This window comes from Corvus brachyrhynchos, unplaced genomic scaffold (genome assembly GCF_000691975.1).
Source record: "Corvus brachyrhynchos isolate BGI_N302 unplaced genomic scaffold, ASM69197v1 scaffold194, whole genome shotgun sequence".
In the NCBI taxonomy this organism is placed as follows: Eukaryota; Metazoa; Chordata; class Aves; order Passeriformes; family Corvidae; genus Corvus; species Corvus brachyrhynchos.
In genome coordinates, this window is record NW_008237890.1 from 927863 (window position 1) to 950444 (window position 22582).

The 22582-nt window shown below is 38.3% G+C and overlaps 1 protein-coding gene across 2 annotated transcripts in view; it reads right to left on the minus strand.

Annotated features, from left to right (window-relative positions):
* Positions 1-2788: 2788 nt before the first annotated feature.
* ERMP1 (endoplasmic reticulum metallopeptidase 1) overlaps positions 2789-22582 on the minus strand; it is a 33882-nt gene continuing 14088 nt past the window's right edge. The window contains exons 2-15 of one of the 2 annotated variants that reach the window (XM_017732823.1): positions 22008-22309; positions 18887-19014; positions 18451-18556; positions 17429-17575; positions 15697-15789; positions 14100-14312; positions 12819-13039; positions 9896-10070; positions 9167-9357; positions 8370-8522; positions 7656-7858; positions 6829-6944; positions 6145-6308; positions 2789-5017 (exon numbers count right to left, since the gene is read on the minus strand). In XM_017732823.1, coding sequence (XP_017588312.1) covers positions 4853-5017; positions 6145-6308; positions 6829-6944; positions 7656-7858; positions 8370-8522; positions 9167-9357; positions 9896-10070; positions 12819-13039; positions 14100-14312; positions 15697-15789; positions 17429-17575; positions 18451-18556; positions 18887-19014; positions 22008-22309 — 2377 coding nt within the window. In that variant the 3' untranslated portion in view covers positions 2789-4852. The remainder of the gene's footprint in view (positions 5018-6144; positions 6309-6828; positions 6945-7655; positions 7859-8369; positions 8523-9166; positions 9358-9895; positions 10071-12818; positions 13040-14099; positions 14313-15696; positions 15790-17428; positions 17576-18450; positions 18557-18886; positions 19015-22007; positions 22310-22582) is intronic. The other variant, XM_017732824.1, reaches the window with a different exon arrangement.

The following is a 22582-nucleotide window of genomic DNA, read 5'->3' on the forward strand; positions in this document are numbered from 1 at the left end:
AGAGCAGTTTGCTAGGTACCCACCAGCCAACCAGGGTTAACCCACCACAAAAGGTTTAGTCATCTACAAATCTCCACTATTAAACTGAAGATAGAAAAAATGGGCCACTTAACCAGTTGAGAATCTGCATCTTTTTATGGAATTCCAACATGTTGACACTGTTCTCACTTTGTGTATCCAGCTCACTAAAACTGGCTGATGTCAGACTTCCTCCCTCACAACAATTTGTGTATCATCAAGTTTCCTTATCTGTTTCTCATCCTGTGCAAAACTAATTGTCTCAGAAAAACAGCAACAATATTTTATATTCCTTGCTACCAATTTAACAGATCCTTTCACATTGGGTATACTTGCAAAACTGCTTGAAGCAAGTCGCATTTCTGAAGATAACTTTTCACAATCACTTTTGTCAAGCCAAGTAAGCTAGTTTTTCCTCACCGTGTTTTAGGCCAAAGAAACCAGAGGGTTTTAGAGCTGAAGTGTCTGTAAGCTACAGGTTAGAGAGACACTGCTAAGTAAGCAGAAATACCTGAATTCATAATCTAACCAGAACCTGTACAAAGACGTCCTTTTCATAATAAACTCGGGAGAAGCTGTGACATTATAAAAGATGACTGGTAACTTGCTGAGGGTGGTAAGCTGGCTTCAACTGAAGGAAGGAGGGAAAAACAACTTACTGTCTCAGCTTATTTCCTTTCCTAGAGCTGAAGACTGTTGAAGTACTCTAGTAGGCAGTGACAGGAATAGCAGCATAGAGTGAGTGGCCTAAGTCTTCCTAGTGTTTAGGCACAGAAAAGAGAGATACAAACTTGTTGAGTGTTCTATTTATCACCTGGCCCCTGAAATAGGAAACTCCTTGGGCATGCTTACTGAGAGAGCATTGAGAGACGACTTCACAAGTCCACAGCTGGAGCCTAAAGTTACTACACAGCAGACACATGGCACCCAACTAGTCTTTCCTAAATTTATTCAAATTACTGTCTTCTATCCAAAAAATTCCAAGCCCCCCAAAACACGCCAACAAACACAGAAGAATGAATCCCAAATAATACAAAACAAAAACCTCTAAACAAACCAAAACCACCCAAATAGAGCAAACCGCCACCCCTCCCCTGAAAAAAACATCCCCAAATAAATTGTGCATGGGCACCTTTCTAAGATGGTTGCTCAAATTCACCTGTATAGTTACTGGCTTTAAAGCTTCTATTTGTTCTATTCTCAGAACAGGTTGAAATAACTGTTCCTTTTTAGATAAATTTCTGCTTGTTTTTAAGACTGATTCTTTCAGATTTCTGAAACATTTGCTAAGGACCACATGCTTGACATCCTGCTTGAAATACAGACAGCAGTGTCTAGATCTCCCTAATCTGGTTTGTACTTCCTGCTCAAGACTCTCCTTTAATGCTTAGCCTGTTCTCAAGCTGCACCCAGCAGCTTTGACAGAACCATACAGTGCTGCAGCCCAACAGACCCTCTTCTGCAGTGAACTTCCAGGGAACCCTGGCTAATTTCTAGGATCAGTTTATCTTCTAAGACTGGAAGGGATTTTCATGAAGGTTGAGAATGCGTATTTTGTCTTCAAAATGGAAGGCACAGCTACGTAAGTTGACACTAACCACAGAATGCAGGTTTACTGAACTCACATGTCTTCCTCCCATTCTCTACCAAGACCACATACCAAGTTCTAAGATGGGTCATCCTGCAGGCCTCTTCCAGATAATTATCAGAAGTCAGATTAGGTTTAGCCCTCAAGGGAGAGGAGTATGGAACAGCTTTGCCATGCAGACAAAATGTTCTTCAGCTATGTCGCACCTGCTACAACTAGCTCTGTATAGACTTGTTAGATCTTGTCTATTTGATTAGTGTTTTTCCAGGAGGACTGCAATCCAACTAAGATTGACAGACATTTAAAGACAGGTCTTACTAGCACAGAACAGCCCCACTCAGCTCAACAGTCTGATGTCAGTTTGTGTATGATAGCTGAAATTTTCCTGTTCATTGCACCTATTCCAACACTTTCTTCAAATGCATACTTCTACTTGACAGGTGATCTTGAAGGTATGGTGACACACTATAATAATGCACTACATTGTATAACCACAACAAGTAGAGGCCTCCTTTGCTTAAACTGATGAAGTGCTTAGTACTCAGAGAGCTTCAGAAGTATGTATTTTAATAGAGAACAGTAGATTCTCAAAGCCATCAAAACCAGGGAAGAAGAGAAGAAGAAAGCAATTTAGAAACTGCTGTGGATGTAAATTGTTTCTGATGAGCACAGGGTGATTCTAATCAACTGTTTACTGCCTCCACTAAGAGTAAGTAATTTTTCTACTCTATGCCCTTGTATCCTTAAAGTTACCAGCTGCTTGCATTTTATACACTTCAAAGAGTAAGACACACAATGCTTTTTTATGAGAAAGAACAACCCATAGTAGCAAAAGACTAATCTGCTTGTACTTGAATGGGGAAGCAGATGGACATAAACAGCAAATTTTTCTATCCTGTTTTTCTCTCTGTGATCAACAATAAATCTGGTCTCAACCATCAATTTTGCAAAGATTACTTAGCTTAGCTATCAGTGACTCCTCTGTATCACATCTTATTTCAAAAACCACCTTCCTTTCCAGGAAACCAGCCAGGACTCCCATTTAAACTTTTCTGAACTCAGATGATTTTTGTGTTCTTCGGCCAAGCTTATCTTCCACACAGCTCTAACACGAGCTGTCTAACCCAGCACCTCTTAGCAGTATTTCTACTCCATGCTCAAATAAAACATTACTGCAATGAATGAAAACAACTCAAATATACCTTTAATCATGCTAAAAATCAGGTTTCACCAATCAAGTTTTGCTTTTATTTACAAAGACAGAAATTTGCAACACACCAGACATACCTCATAATTAAATTATTTAACAAGGATTAAATCCTGAGACTGAAGTTATTGCTTCACTTAAAGTTTCAGAAATTGCCAACACACATTTTTATATTTTTGGCTCCCAGTATGAATTCTTCACACAGCACTTTCAAAGCATTAAATCAGAGGCAAAACACAAAAATCAAAACTGAGGAAGATGGCAAGTATCAGTGCAGCTTTAGTTAACTAGCTGTGCATCAGCTAGAGTACAGTACAACACATTCGTTGAGATTCAAGACACAGGACTTTTAGTTCATAACTCTGATTTTCAAATCACTAATAGCACTTTAACATAGGGAGTGTAGTTTCAAATCAGATACCATCAAATGAGTGATGATTAAATGCACATTATGTATAAACCCATGGGTTTTAAGATACTTATGGCCAGTTCATTATGATTACAGTAATTAAACCTCTTACCCTAGTCCATGAGTGAGCTGACACTCTGTGAATGTCCCTTGCAACCAATGAAACTGATTCTTTCCACTATTACACACAATTACAGAACAATCCGAAGGAAAAATACCTGACTGGAGAGCTGTTATCCATCACAGCTCACACAAATTAACGGCCACATTTTCTTACATGTGCTCTGCAAACTTACCAGCACTAGCATATTTCTACTCTAAATGATGATGCCTGCACAAAATCTGCTCTGCATGACATTAGGGAATACTTGTGAGATGGAAAAAAAACACTAAAATTTGTAGCATGGTATTGATACAGCAAAATGTTTTATACATAATTTGGAAAAAAGCATGAAGTTCCTTCAGATACACTGAGTTCTTTGAATTTCAGAAATTACCCTTAACTACTAACCACTGCACTAAAAAAAACCAAAAACCTGGTAAGTACAAAAAAAGAGGTCAGTAGCTTCGGATTTCAAAGCTTGTCAATTAAAATTGGAAGATACTCTAAAACACTCACAGTCATTTATAAAATCCATCCTGTGAAAATAAAAGAGCAATCCAGACATATTAGACATCTTTTTAAGATTACTCTTTTAGGTACTTTTCCTTATGGAAAGCAAACCTTATTTTAAGAAACAGTAAAATGTATTAGCAAGTGCAATACCGTTACACTACCAAAAATCTCTCCAGAGGAGATACCAAAATTAGCCAATTCTAATAAATTGGAAGGTAACTTAAAATTTAGAATCGATTAATTGTAAGACATCCACATAAAGGAGTGGGAACTTAGCACTCTTACATAGGAGAGAGCAAGTCACGTGTGCTGATAGTGAAGATCCCAACAGGAACAAAACCACAAGATGGTAGAGTTAGGTTGAACTTAGCCACTCATGCCGTAACACCGAAGAGACGGGAAAAGGGGTAGAACTAAGTTTTTTAACAGAAACATACAATTTGGATAAACAATTACAACATTCCATCATAATATTGATTTCTCTGCGTTGCGCATTTGCCAAGGACTCAATGCAACCTGTACGAGCATCACAGTTTTCAGTGACTTCATCCAGTGACAAAAGTAACACTCAGGACTTCGCCACCTCTGCCCTGCTCCCACAGGAACAAGCTGCTTTTAGCTGCAGATCTGACTTGAATAGGACGGATAGGATTGGTAGGTGATACTCCACGTACCTGTGAAGTACGGTTGTATTTTACACAGCAACAAAATAAATTCCATGAAGCCCTTCCATTACAACTGCCACCATTTATTACGCTAATATTACCTTGTCAAGTGCAGTTTTCATTTTAAGAAACCCACGAGCCAAACTGCCACTTCAGTGGAAGAGCCAAGGTGAACTGCATTCATGTTGACAGAAAAGTATCATTATATCCCCAAGATAGCAGTAGTCTTTAAATAGTCAAACTGCCAAAGAAACACAATGTGCTGAAGTCTCTGGCATCTTGTTACGAAGTGCTTGCCACAAGAGCATCCTGCATCAGAGATAACCCTATTAGCCCTGCAGCATTGCTGTCAGAAGACAAAAAGGTCATAAGTACAGGACCAGCCAGAAGAAAACGTCCAGTTTGGAAACCTCTCCAGTAAGGTATAGAGTTGAGGTGACTTTTGATCTTCCCCAAAAAAGTAATGTGCTGCTATGGCGAGGGAGACTATTCCATCAGAATGCTTTTCTGGGGCCTGAAAGTGAGAAAAGGACAACACAGTCTTTATGATTGTTCATGACTTTTCAATATGAGAACAATTCAGATGCACTTTCCTACAGACAGTATCTCTGCAACAAACTTCATTCCGCAGTTCTTTGTCCTCTGTGTTAAAATACTTCCTATCTTCAACGTATCAGTCTGACTACATGACAAGTACAATCTGAAACTAACTGGTAAACAGGTATTTAGATCACAGTGTCTCTGATGTGTTACACAGCTTCCATGTGCCCCAACTTTAATGTTTGTATGTCTGTTTTGCTGACAAATCAAGATATGGACTCCAACACAGTATTTACACTGATCCTTTTACTGCAAATCCTGAGGATACAGCCCTTTCTGGCTAGCTTTGACTCTATCAGTCTTGCAAGGCTTGTCACCCTTGAGACTCCAGTCTGCCTTATCAAGTACCCTTTGAGGATTATTTGTGTTTAGACTGCCTGGTGCAGGAAAGAATAAGGGATTTCCTGAACTTTCAAAGGTACTTGTAATATTCACTCGAAGGATAAGACACTGTTAAACCTGTAGTAAAAACATACAGATCTGCAAAAAGTTATTCCTTTGGAAGTTAGAAGGGTAGGGAGGCAGATCATAAATCCCACTGAAACTGCAAGGCTGGAAGCCTTGAGTCCCACTGAAAATAAAGTAAAAGAGAATTTTGAGAACAAAGCTTTGACAACTCTCTTCAGCTTCAAGACCAGTAAATTTTCCACCAAGGACTCTGTAATTTCCCAAAACCAAGGAAACAAGGGAAGGGAAAAGGTAACTACTCATAATAATAAAAATCAACTCTGAAATAACAGTAGTAAAGATAAAACTTCAAGAACTGTGAGGTTAAGATAGGAGAAATCCAAACTTATGACCAAAGACCATGGAGACAAGAAAAATATTTTTGCCTTGGCTGTTTGTCAAGTTGGCAGACTACTCATGGAAAATACATGGGAGCTGATCTATAAAGCCAACATACTAAAAGAAGGATACCAGAATTAAGATCTATCAAATAAAGCAAAGCTTTATTTACTATAACATTCTTCACATAGGAAATGGCAGCCATGGTGGGAAGAGGGTGGACCAAGGCATCTCCAGGTTTCCAGCAGCACTCACCGTCAGTTCTACCCAGAAGAGCCAGGGAGCCGCATGCAGCCCACGGGAGTAGAACACGAAGTAGTCTCCCCCCAGGCTGGCAACTGGCATTCCATCCCCGAGAGACCAGCGGGACAGCGCCGACCCTGTGCGCGGCCGCACGTACAGGGACATGTGGCTCGGGCCTGCAGGGACAGAGATGTGTGTCCACATGATCAACAGGAGAGGCGGGATAACCATGTGCTTTCCCACAGAACAGCATGTCATCCTTGTATTACTATCCATGTCTTCCAAAGCATGATAAAAATGTCTTCTCTACAGCAGATACTTCAATTTTTGCTAAGCACCGGGATAAGTGAGATGATGATGTAACAGAGGAATACAGGACATTTCACAATATTAATATAATATAGTCCGATATATACTAACATATAAAATGCTACAAGATGCACTCTTAGAAAGAACCTGCTGTAAAACAATCAAGACTTACTCAAGACAGACGATGTTATCAGTCCCAGAAGTAAGAACTGGAACACAACACTCACAGCTTCTAGTGTGCTATGAAACTGAATTAATTCTTGCTAATCTTACATGTCTTACTATCTTGGGAACGGCACTGCAACCTGCAGTACTGGAGTCAAAGCCTGATTTATTATGGGCATAAAAATAAACACAGATCATAAACCAGAAGCTTCAGTCACTCACCAGATACTTCAAAGCTTAACCTCACAGAGTTCCTGGGCATCAGCTCCTTGGACAGAAGTTTAAACTGAATTGGGCTTCTTGGCGAAATTTCTGGAGCAGGAAGATACCAGTTTTTCCTGTGGAGAAAAAAAAGTTTCAAGTTATTCTCAATGCAACACCCTGAGGTACTAAACATCAGAAGACAAGAAGTTTCTCTATAGTACAGCTGACTGTGCTGCTACTACATGAAATATTCAAAAGCTGTTGATTCTAGCAGAAGGCAGGTAAAATCAGCTTCTGGTCAGACAAATATTTAAAGGGCATATTAGAAAAACAGTCACCAGTGTATTCATTCATTACCATCATCTGCCTTAATTTACAAAACAAATGAGTGAGAATATTTTCACCTTCAAACGGCTACACTTTTGCTCACAAGATTCTTGAGGTGTGAGAAATAGCCACAAGCAGCTGGTTTTCTTCTGTGGAGACCTGCTACTCTAGACATCCTCTGCAGTCAGCTGGGAAAGGGAGGAGACAGACATACATCCTCCTACTCTGAACTGCCCTTTAGGAGGCCCCCCCGTTCACCTTTTTCTCCACTGGTGCTTACATCTATTTCCCACACATCAACTTCTAAAGCTCCTGCAGCAGACCCATAGAGTCTCTTTTGCAGAGACTCTAGCAGAAGACTCAGCACCTAGGCCGAAGTTTGTCTTCTTAAGAGGAAGGATTATTTACTTTTAGACCAAGATTAACCTTAGTTTTTCTTCCCTTACATAAGTGAAATTGCATAAACGACCACTATACTTTGCAGTAAAGTGCTCAAGTGAAGGAGAGTTCACACCAACCGGAACATGAAGTGCACTGGCAGAATCCAAGGAAGGCCACAGAAAGGAGCCTGCTCCTCGCATGGAGTTCTAATGGTGTCATTGATTTCAGGTACATGGGGAGTTATGTGAGATATTCCATTATAATCAAATCCATTAATCCATATACCAGAGTCACTTTTAACCACATTTCCATCTATATCATGAAATCTTCTGCTTGTGTGCTAGAAGAAAAAAAACAAACACAGAAAGATGATGGAGCCTCTGGAGCGTGCAAGCGGTAGAGGTGATTCTGAAATATCCTCCATGTGAATCCTTAAGGTCTACTGCATTTTCAGTATGCACTGAACACATATCTGAGTATTTACGAATACAAATGAAAGAATTACTGCGATAAGATACATACCATAAGAACACAATCAGAAGATGACTCTGACTGTTTTAGACCACCTCAAACCTCATTCACTTTTTAAATTATCATCACTTACACAATTCGCCCACTTAAAACCCAAAACACCCTGCTCTTCTGACACAGAGGAGCTGAACACTGAGATTGAACAAGGGGAACATTAGCCATCATTTCAAATGCAGGAATAATCACTAGAGCTTTTAAATCAAAAAAGAAAGGGAATATTACTCTTTCTGGGATGGAGGAGGTGGGGGAATTAAGCCTTGAAAAAAACGAAACACTCTTGCAACCAAAAGAGGCAATACAACATGCAAAGCTCTTCTTACCTGGAGAAAGACTCGCTTGGGCTTTGGATTAGCTGCATCAGAAGTGTAAGGAAAGAAGATTCCACTACAAACGAGAATCAGAGTGACTACGAACACAGTACTTAAAGTTATTAGCGTCGTTTTTGTACTTTTGACAAGGTAAATGAAGTTAATCTAGAGAATAAAAAAACCAGTCCAGTTATAAAACTGCAGCACTTAAGATATAAGGCACTACTTGTATAACTCTAAAATTCAATTATGGAACTGAAGGTACATTAAAAAGACATAATTGCAAGTACCACCTCATACAAGACGCTTCTTTTTTAATCTCAGTATTTAAAACTGAGATTTTTACAGCTGATTTATTTTATAAAAAAGGAATAAAGTGAGTACTTCCTGGAGCTTTCAAAACTTTCTTGTTTTTAAAACATCTGCCAACAAAAAAAAGCCCCAGAATCTTTCCAGGTTCTATGGCAGCAGAAAAAACCACAAACCTGAGTATTCTTTTTGAAGTTTGTACATGTATTGTTCAGTCATACATTACACCTAGAATGAATCTGCTCGAAATTCAGCATTACATTTCGTATTTTACATCAGTCTTTACTACATCATCATAGAGCAATATAAGCAGTGCTTCAATGACCTTTCTTTGACTAACACAAACATGGAATCTTTGACACATTTCCTAGAACTTTCCAGTAACATTTAAGATATTGTCAAATTATCACTAATTTCTAGTATTAATTAAAAAAACCTTCTTATTCTAAACTCTAGAGAAAGTTTAATGGTTTTAAACAATATTTACAAATTCTACTTACAAAATACGAAGACAGGATCATAGTGAAGATAACAATAAATCCTGCCAACACCATATCTGGTGGAATTTCTGAACCACTTCGTCCCATGACAGGTGTAAACATTTCAAATACAGTCCAACTTAGATACAGCATATACAGATAAGGAACAAACATCCCCAGCATGTACATCACAATGAACTGTATTGTGGCACCTGTAGGGAACAGGAAACAACAAAAGACAAAAGAAGTAAAGCTGAAAAGGACATAAACACGCAGCTTTACTGATATATCCACAATAGCACTGCAAGGCCCAATACACAATACTGGTCCTCATCCCTGATATGCATATGAAAAGATCTCATTTTGCATAGCCAACACTAGTGTAACTTTCAAAACCACCACAAAATTAATCTTGTATTACAAAAAAAATTTTAACATGTTTTCTGTCCCAAGCATTCCTTAAATATTACAGTATTTTTTATGAACCTTAACTGTTCATCAAAATTTTGATCGCTTGTTAATATACCCACATACTGCTCTTTTAACCTGAGACATGGGATGTTTTTCAGTGTATTTTTTTAAAGCTTCTCACACTTTCAAACTGTCTTAAGTTCAAGAACACTTCTTTCATTACAAAAGTGTGACTTAGTTAATTTGACTATTCAAAGTCAATGTTTGCAGTTTCTTTTGCCTAAATAAGAGTAAGAGTAGAAGTTTTTAAATACCATTTCCACCCCTCAAAACCAATACCTTTTTGGCTGAATTCCTTGTGGATCATCAGCTTAGTGAGTAAAGGAAATGCTACCCACAATGTACAAATGAATGCTGAACAAAGGCCCATCTGAGTCATCACAGCCAATGCTATTGACCAAATCATCAATGAGGCATCAAAAAAAACATCTCCCAGGTACTGCTCATTCATATTCTGTAACAAAAAGCAGTAAATACATTTAATTACTGTGCACATTCCATAGATCCCACCTCATGAGAACACACAGACAAATCCATATTCCTTGTATATAATTGTTTTCCTTGGGCAAAACAATTCTGACAAGCATCATCTCACCATTCTCTTACCATACAGAATTATCTGTGACAGTATATTTTTTTATTAGTTTTCTAAGTCTGCTGACACAACTTGAAAAAGATTACACAGGCTTGGGCAGAAGGAGGAAGGGAATGTACAAGTGACAATACAAAAGAATACACATGGCTAGTGTTTCAGGCAAAGAGGGCCTTTTCAAAGAAAATGTAACACATCACAAATTACATAATACTTATGTGTGAAAAAGTTATCTGTACCTCCTGAGAATGTAAACTTGTTTTTGAACAGCAGCTGCTAACAGACTTCTTACACAAGCACTGTTATTAGTGCAGAAATATTATACTGGTGCCTTTGTAGGTCATGCCACAAGCTGTCACTTCAGAAGTCTGCTTATTAAAATACGTTATTTGTTTTGAATAAAAGACATCATACGTGAGATAACACCAGCAATGTTTCAGGGAAAAAAAAAAATTTAACCGTAAAAAATGTAATTTGCTTTGGTTTTGGTTTTTTTTTAAGTTACATGAGCAATGCTGCAGTGTTTGCAGTGCAAAGTTCCGATCTGCAAATCCTGCTTGTAGCAAGAAGGATTGCTTGCATGAACAACGGTTATCAGAAAGCACCTACTTCAGTTCTGGGGTGACAAGAAAAAAAAGAAGGAGAGCGAAGAAACATAGAAGTTGCCAAACCTATTTCAAAACATAAAGCTTATCAACTCACAAGTTGTTGAGCCATGAGTAGGCACTGCCTCTGATAGCCAAGGAAGAGACTGGCTTCCAAAATTTTTATGCAACTTCTAAGTAAAATGCAAGTTACAGAAACAACATTAACGATACACTGTAGTGCAAGCTACAGCATGCTACACTTTTGATTTTGAGATGGCTGATCTGATGATTAAGCAATCAGTAGGTATGAAGGAGAGCCAGAGCCTGCAATGTCTTAACAGCTAATGAAAGTATCAGCCAGCTTATCCAGAAGACTGGAAAACTGTAACAATGCATCTATTTTATAAATGGCTCATCTCTTCCACAAACGGATAACACCAAATACATATATTTGGTAACATACATGTACCAGTTAACACTCCCCTTCCCCAAAAAATTTTTAAAAACTCTACTTCCAGAGAAAGACATGATGGATCCTCTCAGAACTTTTCATAAGATGAAAATTCACCAAATGTCACAAAGTTCTTAAAACTTTTTCAAACATTTGTATTTGCCTGTCAACTAAGGCTTCCTAAATTCTCTTGTCCAAAACCCACACAAATGGCTGAGAAGATAAGTAACAACAAGCTGAATGACTAATTATTACTGCACCTAAAACCTCAGCCTAGAAGGCCTGAGTAGTCAACTTCTGCCCTGGAAGAGTGTCATCTATCAGATACCTCAAGACACAAAACCATATGGGATTGTTACAATTTATAATTATGAAATTATTACACAAGTTAAATCACGGTAAGTTCATGAAAAAAATCCTAAGCAAAACAAGTAGACAGACAGTAATCATGACAAATGACAGCAATGGAAAAGTAACACACACCAAATCCTCACTGAGCCTTGCAGGGGCCTAAACGACTTTTACCTAATGCAGAGAAGAACCAAGAGCTCTGTTCCATCTCCAGCTGTGCTCAGAACTATAAATCAGAATAATCATGGAATTGTTTAGGTTGGAAAATACCTTTGAGATCACGTGAGTCCAACCTAGGCCTTGCATTGCCAAGGCCATCGGTACACCATGTCCCTAAGTGCCGCATCTACACATCTTTTAAATACCTCCAGGGATGGTGACCCAACCCCTTCCTTGGGCAGTCTGTTTCAGAGCTTGATAACCCTTTCCATTACGAAATCTCTCTTAATATCTAACCTGAACCTTCCCTGGCATAACTTGAGGCCATTTTCTCTTGTCCTGTCCCTGGCTGTCTGGGAGAAGAAACCAACCCCCACCTGGCTACACCCTCCTTTCAGGCAGTTGTAGGGAGTGACAAGGTCCCCCCGAGCCTCCTCTTCTCCAGCTTAAACAACCTCAACTCCATCAGCTGCTCCTCACAGGACTTGTGCTCCAGACCCTTCACCAGCTCCATTGCCCTTCTCTGGTCTTGCTCCAGCACCTACATGTCTTTCTTGGAGTGAGGGACCCAGAACTGAACACAGGATTTAAGGTGTGGCCTCACCAGTGCCAAGAACAAAGGAACAATCCCTGCCCTGTTCCTGCTGGCTGCACTGTTGCTGATCCAGGCCAGGATGCCACTGGCCTTCTTGGCCACCTGGGCACACCCTGGCTCATGTTCAGCTGCTGGCACCAGCACCCCCAGGTCCTTTTCCTGTGGGCAGCTTTGCAGCCACTCTGCCCCAGCCTGTGGCACTGCCTGGGGTTGTTGTGACCTAAATCACAAAGGCTCCTGCCTTTTTTTTGAAGCAGCTCCTAAAGGTCAAGGCTGTCTTAAATCACATAGCTCTTACCTCTCTGATTTAGCAGAACAATCCCTTATGTTTACATGAAGCAATTTTTTACAGCAACATTTTAGATACTGAAAACTATTCGCATTTTTTTAAATCAGCTCAAAAGGTAGGTCTTCCACAGATTAAACACCTCATTGCCCTTCAACAATAACAACAAAGTCTTGCCCACCTTGTAGAAGAACTTCTTGGCTAGCATGTGCACAAGAATGAGTTTAGCTGCAGCTGCAGTCCCATAGAGAGACACAGAAACATAGAAATGGGTGTACCAAGAAAGAGCCCGTCCAATGATGGAGACAAACACTGCCACCATAAGGACTGCCACCAGTGTGCACACCCAGCTTGTGAGGGTTAAGCTGAATGCAGTAAATAACTTCTTCAGGTTATGAACAGCTATGAAGAAGAAAAAAGAAGTTTCATTCAACACCTGTGTATTCTACTGCAGACGATCATCAAAATTTTAATTACCCCACAGTGTAACTACTTTAATGACCAAAATTAAGGGGTCCCCTGTGAAGACATCTTAACAGCATGGTTTACATCACTTAGCCTGTTTCTGTGCATGTCTACTTGCACACATCTCCACTGCAAGGTTTATTCCCAAAATACTGGTGTGTTTTGTAGATTACAGCTTTCGTGATAGCAAAACCTTTACTAGGGAACCAATGAAGCCACAGTTCCATTTTTAGGTATACAAAAAATACCCAATAAAAAACACAACAAAAATAACAACAAAAACCCCAAACCAAAACAAGAACAACCCCCTCTGCAAAAAAAACCCCACCAAACCAAACAAACCACCAAAAAAACCCACCCCAAAGCCCCGTCCCCACAAAAAACCCCCAACAACAAAAAATTTGAGTTGTTTTTCTTTTAACATTTTCTTACTCCAAAAATGTTTTCTGGATTTTCAGGAGGAGATCGGTGTGTTTTTTTAAGGTTTTTTAACAGGCATGTTCCTACACATACTAAAAAGGTCTAATTAGAAGATTTAAGTTGGTTTACACTCTATTAAGCTTTGCTGTCATTTTCTCCATTTTTTGTTTTCATACTCTATAGACAGGCAAACATGATTCTGCCACCTTATCTGAATTAACAGAATTTTCAAAAATTATATGGCTACAAGGCAATTTTTTTTCAATACCCAGATCTTTAAAAGATTTAATTTTAATCTTCATGATATGATAAGAGACAAAATCATGATTCATAAATGCTAGACATCTAAGCCTATCATATTCTTTCACCATCACAAATATTCAGATGAGAGACTTAAACACAAAGCAACTCCTACGGCATGCTGCACACCTAAACTTTATTTCTGAAGTTCAACTGAAGAGATGCCGTAATGGCCTGAACACATTTTCACCTACACTTCTTCATTTAGGAATTGCTAATTGCTAAAGAGTAATGTAATTAAAAAAAAAAAACAAAACCGTAAACAACCTAGACTTACCTCTGGGTTTTGGCTGTAATACTTTTTTGCTTAAATAAAAAACAGCAATTGCTGCTGTAATATAGTTCATAATTGTGCCAACACGAGCAGGATAGGCCAGGACAAATAAACCAAGTATATCAAAGAATACAACATTTCCATGTCGATACTCAAAAGATTTAGCCAACTTTTCTGATGTTGCTAGGTATTTTAGGACAGCTAGAATATTGTCACCTATTAAAACAGTAGATACACAATATAATTATATCAGGGTTGATAAATTACCACACACTATTTATTTTTTACTATAACCATTCTGAAAAATTGTATAGAAATATCCTCAACAAAGACATGAACACAAATGATTATTCTCAAACAGGTATTTGACAGTACACACAGAATAGGGTTCTACATGAGTTAATCTATCCAGCTATCAAAATAAGTATACTTGGGAATTCTCATGCACTTAGACACCATTGCAATGGAGAAACAGTCAGGCTTTCAGCCCATAACTTCTTCTACACTTCTGATATTTAGCACCGGACTTGAAGGCTAACCCATAGAAGAGTTTATAATTTCCCAATCATCATCCCAACCATAATTTCTCCTCACCACTAAGTGACCCCTCCAGGTTTCAATGTCTATCAATTACCTGCCTTTCTTTCCCTCCATGACTCTAAAGAAAAGGCCACTATATTCCTTTGTAGCCTATAGGCACCAACCACCTTTTCCTTTCCCACAGTACAGTCAAAACACGGTAAGCAAATGAGAACAATCATTCTCAACTTTCATTTAGCTTTCACTAGACAATTAGAAGTTCTTACTGGCTGTAAAGTGTCTTTTTTTTTTTTTTTAATCTGTGATATGTTTAGGAGGACAGGCTCTACATAAGACCATCATGACTACAATCATCTTTCCAACAGGAATTTAGAAGTGTTACTTTCTGTCCTGCAGCTAAACTGGTGTAAGGAAGTGTTTAAAAACCATATTCATGCTGGTCATCTAAGTTGGCTTGTACATAAGCTTAAAGAATGAATGGTCAAAATCCTGGAGACATTTAGGATTATGTTAGCTTTTCCTGGGAAATTAAAGGTCTTCATAGTTTTCTTCACTGTAGTCTGTCTAATGAGCACAACCTGTTGCAGAAAATAAATCCTGTTTATCCAGGATTTATGTGGTGTGTGCTACCACATAAGTTTGACTGAGATCTACTCTAATACAAAAAACCTCTGCTGGCAGATCAGTCTCTACGCCACCAACTTACTCAAAAGCTTCTGATGAGAAACATTAACCAATAACAGGACTTAATAAGATAAAAGGAACACAAATGCTGAACAGTCAGGTATCAACGGGCAGTAAATAACTTTGATTTGAAAGCAACTGTGGAATCTAATTGATATCACTGGGTGCTGATAAAGTTTATCTTCCCAAATTGACCAAATATATTTCTTTTGTATTTAAAAGATACGTATTCAGTTAATTCTTTGTTCTTGAGAACACAACCAACATGTACTAAATGGGTAATTAAAATTATTAATTTATCACTACAGCAATCTTACAGCGAAATGAAAAAGCAACAATACTACTCGATGGTAAATTACTGAATTAAAATACCAACCTGCTCTCTGAATGGAATCTGTCAAAATTCTGTCTGACGTGTCATATTCTGTATGATAAATGTAGCCATTTTCAATAAAAGCCAAATCTATTCCTACAGAAAGAGAAGCAGCATTTTTTAAATCTATGCAATCCTAAAACCCCAAAACAAATAAAGTCTCCCACGTACTTCACAGAAAATGGTGCTCTACTTTGTAACCCAGTCATTATCCTCAGAGATGAACAAAATAGCCTTCTTTGCAGGAGTAAAACTAACTGGACTTCCATTGTCTTTAAAACAGAACAGCTTTAAAACATTTTAAAGTATTGGTCCTTTCGTATGTACTGATTCCCATGACATCTCTTGCAACTGGAGAAACACATGGAAACACCAGATCATCTCAGCTTCAGAAAAGATGTACGAGGTGCTTGCCAAATGTTTCCTTGCAAAGCTTCAGTAAATGTTTATGCTGAAAAGTAGTAAAAAGCAGCACTGTGAAACTACAGATCACCTTCTCAAAAGACCAGGTGCGCTCTTTGTACTTCTGATGTGTAAACAGCTTTTAGAGAGTTGGTCTGAAAACCCTTCACTTCAAAGTCCAAATAATTTCTTCAAACAAACAAAAGCATTTACCAAAACCCAAAGGTTATTCTGCTTCATTAGTTACACATTCAGTGTATCCCATTCACCTGTTCAGCTGCATATGCAAAAAGCTGCTATCTGCAATCTAAATTCTCACAATTTCTGGCAAAATAGGTCTCAATTCTGAGGAACAAACCAGTTTTTTAACTCAATTCTTTTTTTAATCTGTTTATAAAAAACCCCCAGAGGTCAGTGAGAAATCATTTACCACCCAGGTACGATTCTGAACAAAGAACACATTGTATAAAATCAGCTACTTTAGTTTCAGGCTAGAAGTGTACTTCAGAACAGTACAGAATATGCCAGAACAACTGCTTTGTACTAACAACCAATTCAGAAATATCACTTTTCTTGGAAGTGACTCCAGTGACAACCTGTCCTGGACAAGAAGGACTTTTCAGAAGTTTACAGTCTTTTGAATTGTGTTCACACTGAGTGAACGCTTCACATTTCTTTCCCACTGTTCATTCTCAACAGAAAGAACGGCAAACTGTAAACAGATCAGCAAAACTAAAAAGCTTCTATCCTGTGCTCGATTATGGAAAAAAACAAACAAAACCCACCAAAATCCCCCAAAAACCAACCAACCAAATCCCCCAAACAAAACACCACCACCAGAAAGAAAAAAAACCCAAAACACAACAATCAAACAGAAACAACAAAACCAACAACAACAAAAAAATCCCCCAACCAAACAAAACCCAAGGGTAATGAAAATGCATTAATGACTATTCACTATCTCTAAAAAAGATTATTTTGGTTTATCCATTAAATACAGACATTTCATTCCTGCAAGTACATAATTAGCATCATGTACCAAAATGTTTCGAAACAGAATATTTAATAGCTGCTAATTCCTGGAGTATTTTCCTGATTTTCAGGACACTTTTCTACCATGTGGTTTCTTTCTGGAAAACACCAGTCATCTAAACACATTCCTAGCAAACTGTGTGACAAACTCATCTAAAAACTCTTTCCTTAGGAAAGGAGCAGGAGAATTCCCTCCCAGTGTGAGAAACAAACCAAATTTGAGGACCTTCACACAGTCAACAGCAGAACAGTATCCTCGTTATAAACGTAGTAGGTATTGACATGTCTTTTGATAACATACCTGGAACATTGCCAAAATCCCTGTAGATACGGAAGTCTGTATCTGCTGGGATAATGCCACTCTGAAATATTTCCTGTGCCACCACAGAGGCAAAGGGATGTTTGGCTGCAACTACATATGCGTGTACCAACCAAGGGTTCTCAGGTCCTAACAAAAGATGAGCAGAAAGTTCACCGCAAATAGTTTTTGAACTTCAGTTAGGATATGCATCCTCATGGTAACAAATAATGCAAAGTAACTCACTGGAGATTTAACACTGTTGCCCCACAGACTATATAATAAGTACAATTGGGTTGGCTGAATGACTCACACTTCAGAGAAAGAATTAGCTACATTTGGGGGCAAAAAACCCAAACCACTGTTGCCTCCTGTGTTCAGTGACAGAGCAGATAAGCCACGTCCCAAAAAGACCCAGCAATAATGAAGTCACAACCTTTAGCTGAACTCCCAATCCATCATGTATGTATCACACATCAATACTGTTGTTTAGAAAAAAGTCTCTCCCCTAAAGCATTCAGTGCATGTAAACAGCTAAGCAGCTTCAGCACTACAAGAAAGTCTGCACTCCAGCTAGGATGGAGCACAGGTCTAACTGCAGCCTACAAAACACAGAACTTTTGCTGCTTCCTGAGCATGAGATGGAATTCTAATGCCACAATCTCCCTGCAAAGATTTTGAAAGAACTGGTGTGAAAAATAAATAGAACATATGAAACTATGAGTATTAAGAGATATGTGCTATCCAAATGTTTTTCTCCTTTTTACCTTGATGCAAAAGGGAAACACAGCTTCTACTATTCTGCTCTACACAGGCTTCCTACCGATGAGGCAACTTCTATGGCAGTGCTTTAGCCTGGAAGTATCTAAAAACTGAGAACAACTTAATTGCTGCAAAGGCCTGGGAAAAGGCACAGAAATTCTCCTATCTTTTGCTTATGAGTCACTTTCGATACTCCTTCAAGTCTGCATCATTTATTACCAAATTAACCTTGTGTAGAAATTGGACACAATGCAAGCTCATACCTGTTTGAAAAACAAGTTCTTTTCCTCCTACACCTGCTGCCTCCAGGTTAATAAAAGCTCTGATTGACTTGGCCCACTCATGTTGTGTAATGAAGCCATGACTAGCCTTGATGGGAAAACAAAAAAATATAGGTCAAATATCTACCAGACAAGCCTAAATGTTATTTTCTGTCATTCAAGTTTGCATATAACTCAAGACTGCACAAGGCAGATAACACAAACAGATGCAGAAAATACAAGTCTTATACTTAAACTAATACAGTCAATATTCTTAATCCAAGTGCATTTTTCTCTTTGAAATCATACACATTTTCCTCAGAAAAGACAGGTAATTAATGAATATTCCAAGAGATAAACACAAGCCATTATCTTTCCTTTGTTAAGAGCTTTAATACGCTGCTTTGATGTATAATTTATAATTCTGGCATATTCTCACCTGCAAAATATTTTCTTCTGCACCATTAAATAAGAATATGACAGCATGCTGCAGGGACTCCGATGACTTGGAAAGTGTGTTAAGTATTTCAAGCATCACTGCACAGCTAACAGCATCATCACTGGCACCTTAAAACAATCAGCAAAATAGTAAGGCTTACAACAAACACACAGACTTGCAACAAAGACAAGAGAAGAAAAATGGTTTATGCTGTTTCAGAATTCACACCTTTAAAAGCCTCCATAAGGTATACATTACAATAAAAGATTTTCCTGATCAGATGCTTTTCACCACCCTTCCTTCTTTGCAGAAACCCCTTTCACTCTAAGCTCAGTAATCTGTCCTCTTTGAGTTCCTCATCCAATACTACAATCTCACACCTTCTCGCACACCCCACTGGTTTTTTATCTTAAGTATCCATCTTTTAGTCAAGGCCTTCCATTTTCCCAGTTCCCTCACTTTGGTGCAAGCTGTAGCGCCTCCCTATCCTGCTCTAATAAGTAAAATTTGGGAGAAAACAGAAATTAAAACTCATTCCTCTGGGCCTGGGTTACACACGTGATGCTGACACGCACTGAGATGCTGACAATGATGTGGTCAAGCCTCAGCATGCTATTTAGGTACAGTTAGCTGCTCAAAATGTGCAATTTACACATAAAAGAAAAAAAAACAAGCAGCTTTTCCAAAGCTTGTCACCACACAAAACGTAAGACATATCTGCTATGAAATGGACATATTCCTGATACAAACATGAATCTTAATCTAGATTTTAGCTTTAGTTTATTGCATGGAATAAATAAATTCAAGACCTTTCCAATGCACCATTCTCTACTCTAGTTCTCAGAAATTACTGCCTTGTTCTGACAAAAGCTTTCCATAGATCACCACCCAATTACCTGATTTAAAGCCCTGATCGTCACAGATTTTCATTAATTTCACAGAATATTCTGAGTTGGAAGAGACCTTAACTGCTATCCAAGTTTATCAGTAGTCTGCTTTCAGCCACACTGAGTTCTTTTATCTAAAATGCTGTTTTGAAAACTCAGCAGAGGAGTATAGTTTCCACTGACATTAGTAATTTACTTGCCTTACTGTGAGGCTAAGAAAAATAAAAGTTATTGGCTTCAAGAGACGTACAGATTTACATCTGATAAAAGCAGCCATGTAGCCTTAGACCGTTAACACAAACTTGCAGAGAAAATATCCCCCAGTACTTCATACAAAACAAAACTGACAGGAGGTCGTAACAGATTTTATGGCAGATATTGCCAACCTAAAAAAACCACATTATGTCTGTGATGATAATTTCAAAGATGCTTTTGCCATCGAGTTTACCAGAAAAGAATCAAACAGGCCATACAAACTGAAGTAGAATCAGAACAAGAGACACATTTTAGGACTTTACGGTTTATGTTTTTCCTTCACAAGGAACACAAGCTTTCTAAAACTAATGATTGACTGAGTCTTGCTTCACACATTTTGTGTATGCAAGCATCATAAGCGGATTATATTTTATTACCGGATTTACAAATATATTACTCACTGATCTTTGAGACATACTAATTCTGGTTAAAAGCCCACCTTTTTGGTAATGGAAAAAAGGCTGTAAGCAAATAGTTAAGAGAAATATAGGAGAAGAGAAAACAAAAGGCTTAGGTAATGTGCAAGTGGCATACTAAGAAAACAAAAGGCAGAGCAGCTCCTTGCCGCAGTAAAGGGTTAGGCTGCTTTGTGATTAAGAGCAAGCACACAGGCTGATTCCCAGCTCCTCTACAGATTTCTGTAAAATCCTATACAAACCACTCTTATTTTTTTGGCACTTCTGTGCAAGGTTGGTGAAGTATTTTAGTGTCTGAGGAACTGTAAAGAAAATAATTGATGTAAACATAATCCTGTTTTATAACCCACAGAAATCAACACACAATTTACACAGGGCATCAATTTGAAAACAATTTTTAATAATCACAGTACTATGCTTGTTAAATATTCTAAGTCTAGGTAGACATACATAGACTATATATACAGTAATTAGCATCTCTGCAGTTCCTCCATCACAGAGCATGTATAATAATCATGAATTTATTAAGTGTAATTTGGAAACTCATGTTGCCGAAATATGATTGAGGAGAAAGAGAAGTTCTGTATACTATCTGTTGACAGAAAAAAGGCAGAAAGAGTCCAGCAAAAGCTTTGTTTCTCTAGCTAATACTCATTTGTTTCCTTAATAATGAAGACTAGTCACATGTGCTAAAGAATACAATGTTCAGCACCAAAAAAATAAAATATTGTGTGGGATGTAAATGAAAAAACTCCAGTAAAAGCTGTACTGCTGGTGAGTGACATCTGTGGGTGTTATTCAACTGCAGTAACAGGCACACACCTGTGGCTGAGTGTTACAACAAATTTTGTGTTTTAGATCCATACCTTCCTGGCTCTGTTAAACCCACAAATTTACAAAGCAGTTTACACCCTTGCTGCAATAATAATTTAACAGGATTCGATTTATAAAATGTAGAGGAACAAGACTAAGCGAGTACACAAAACTGATAGTCAAAGTAGCCATAAAAGAGATACAGACACTACCAAGGCAACAGTACCCCAGCCTTTGATCACTACAGTCTTTTGAGACAGGAGCTTTGAACGTGGAAAGAAACAAAAAAAACCTGGCATATCTTAAGCATATCAGACTGAAAATCTGAGATACCAGCAAAAGGAGGGGAAAACAGACTGGTTAGTGGGGATGGGCATAGTCTCTGGCTAAGCACCCTGTGAAAGAAAAGCCAGGAATAAATCAGTAAAGAAGTATGAAAAGACCTGGATGATAGGTGGAAGCAGCACATGAACTATATGCATAAGCAGTGAATTATAAGAAAGGCAGACATAACCAAACCTTCCAGAAATCTAAATACGCATCTGTAAATTGCTGCCTACAGAAAGTGAGAGTGAAATTCTAAGTTTAACAGGATCAACCTGTCACTCTAAGCAATGAATTTCACTGAGACCAAACAGACTAGTTGACACATGCAGTAATCTAATGTGGCTACTTGGTATGAGAAATCCATGAGCCAAGCTCTGCGGCTCACGTAACCCACAGAAACAAGGAACAAACACACAGACCTACCCGGGGTATTTGGTACGGAATCAAAGTGACAATTGGATAACACTGCATGCTCAGCTCCATTGCGAGGTTCCAGCTTCACTACCACATTGGTTATGTTTGCATAGTAACTAGTAAAGCCTCCTAAAAAGTCAATGCTAAAGGAGCCTGTGGGCCTTTGTATGTCTACAGATATCTTGTGAGCATCCGTGCTTTCTCTTTCTATTCCCCTAATTTGTTCTAAGAGGTAGTTAACTGCAAGAACTTCGTTCTCTGGACTTCCAACTGTTCTGGGCCCAATTGCTGTAATGTTGTCAAGATATCCCCTGTAAGACATAAATTAAAACTTCAGCATCAATACATTCAACATTTAGTATGTAACTTATCTACAGCTGTAACATTTTGGTACATGGCTCTTTTTCAAAACTCAAGGTAAGCAGAAAAGGCTAAAGCCAGTTAGACAGTAACTTGTAATGGGCATATAGGTCTGATCTTTACTCAGGACTCCTTAGCTTAACTACCATGATATTAAGCCAATGTACTGGCTTTCTGGTTTGAACATATCAATTCAAAAAGGAACAGAAGAGTGATTGGGAAAG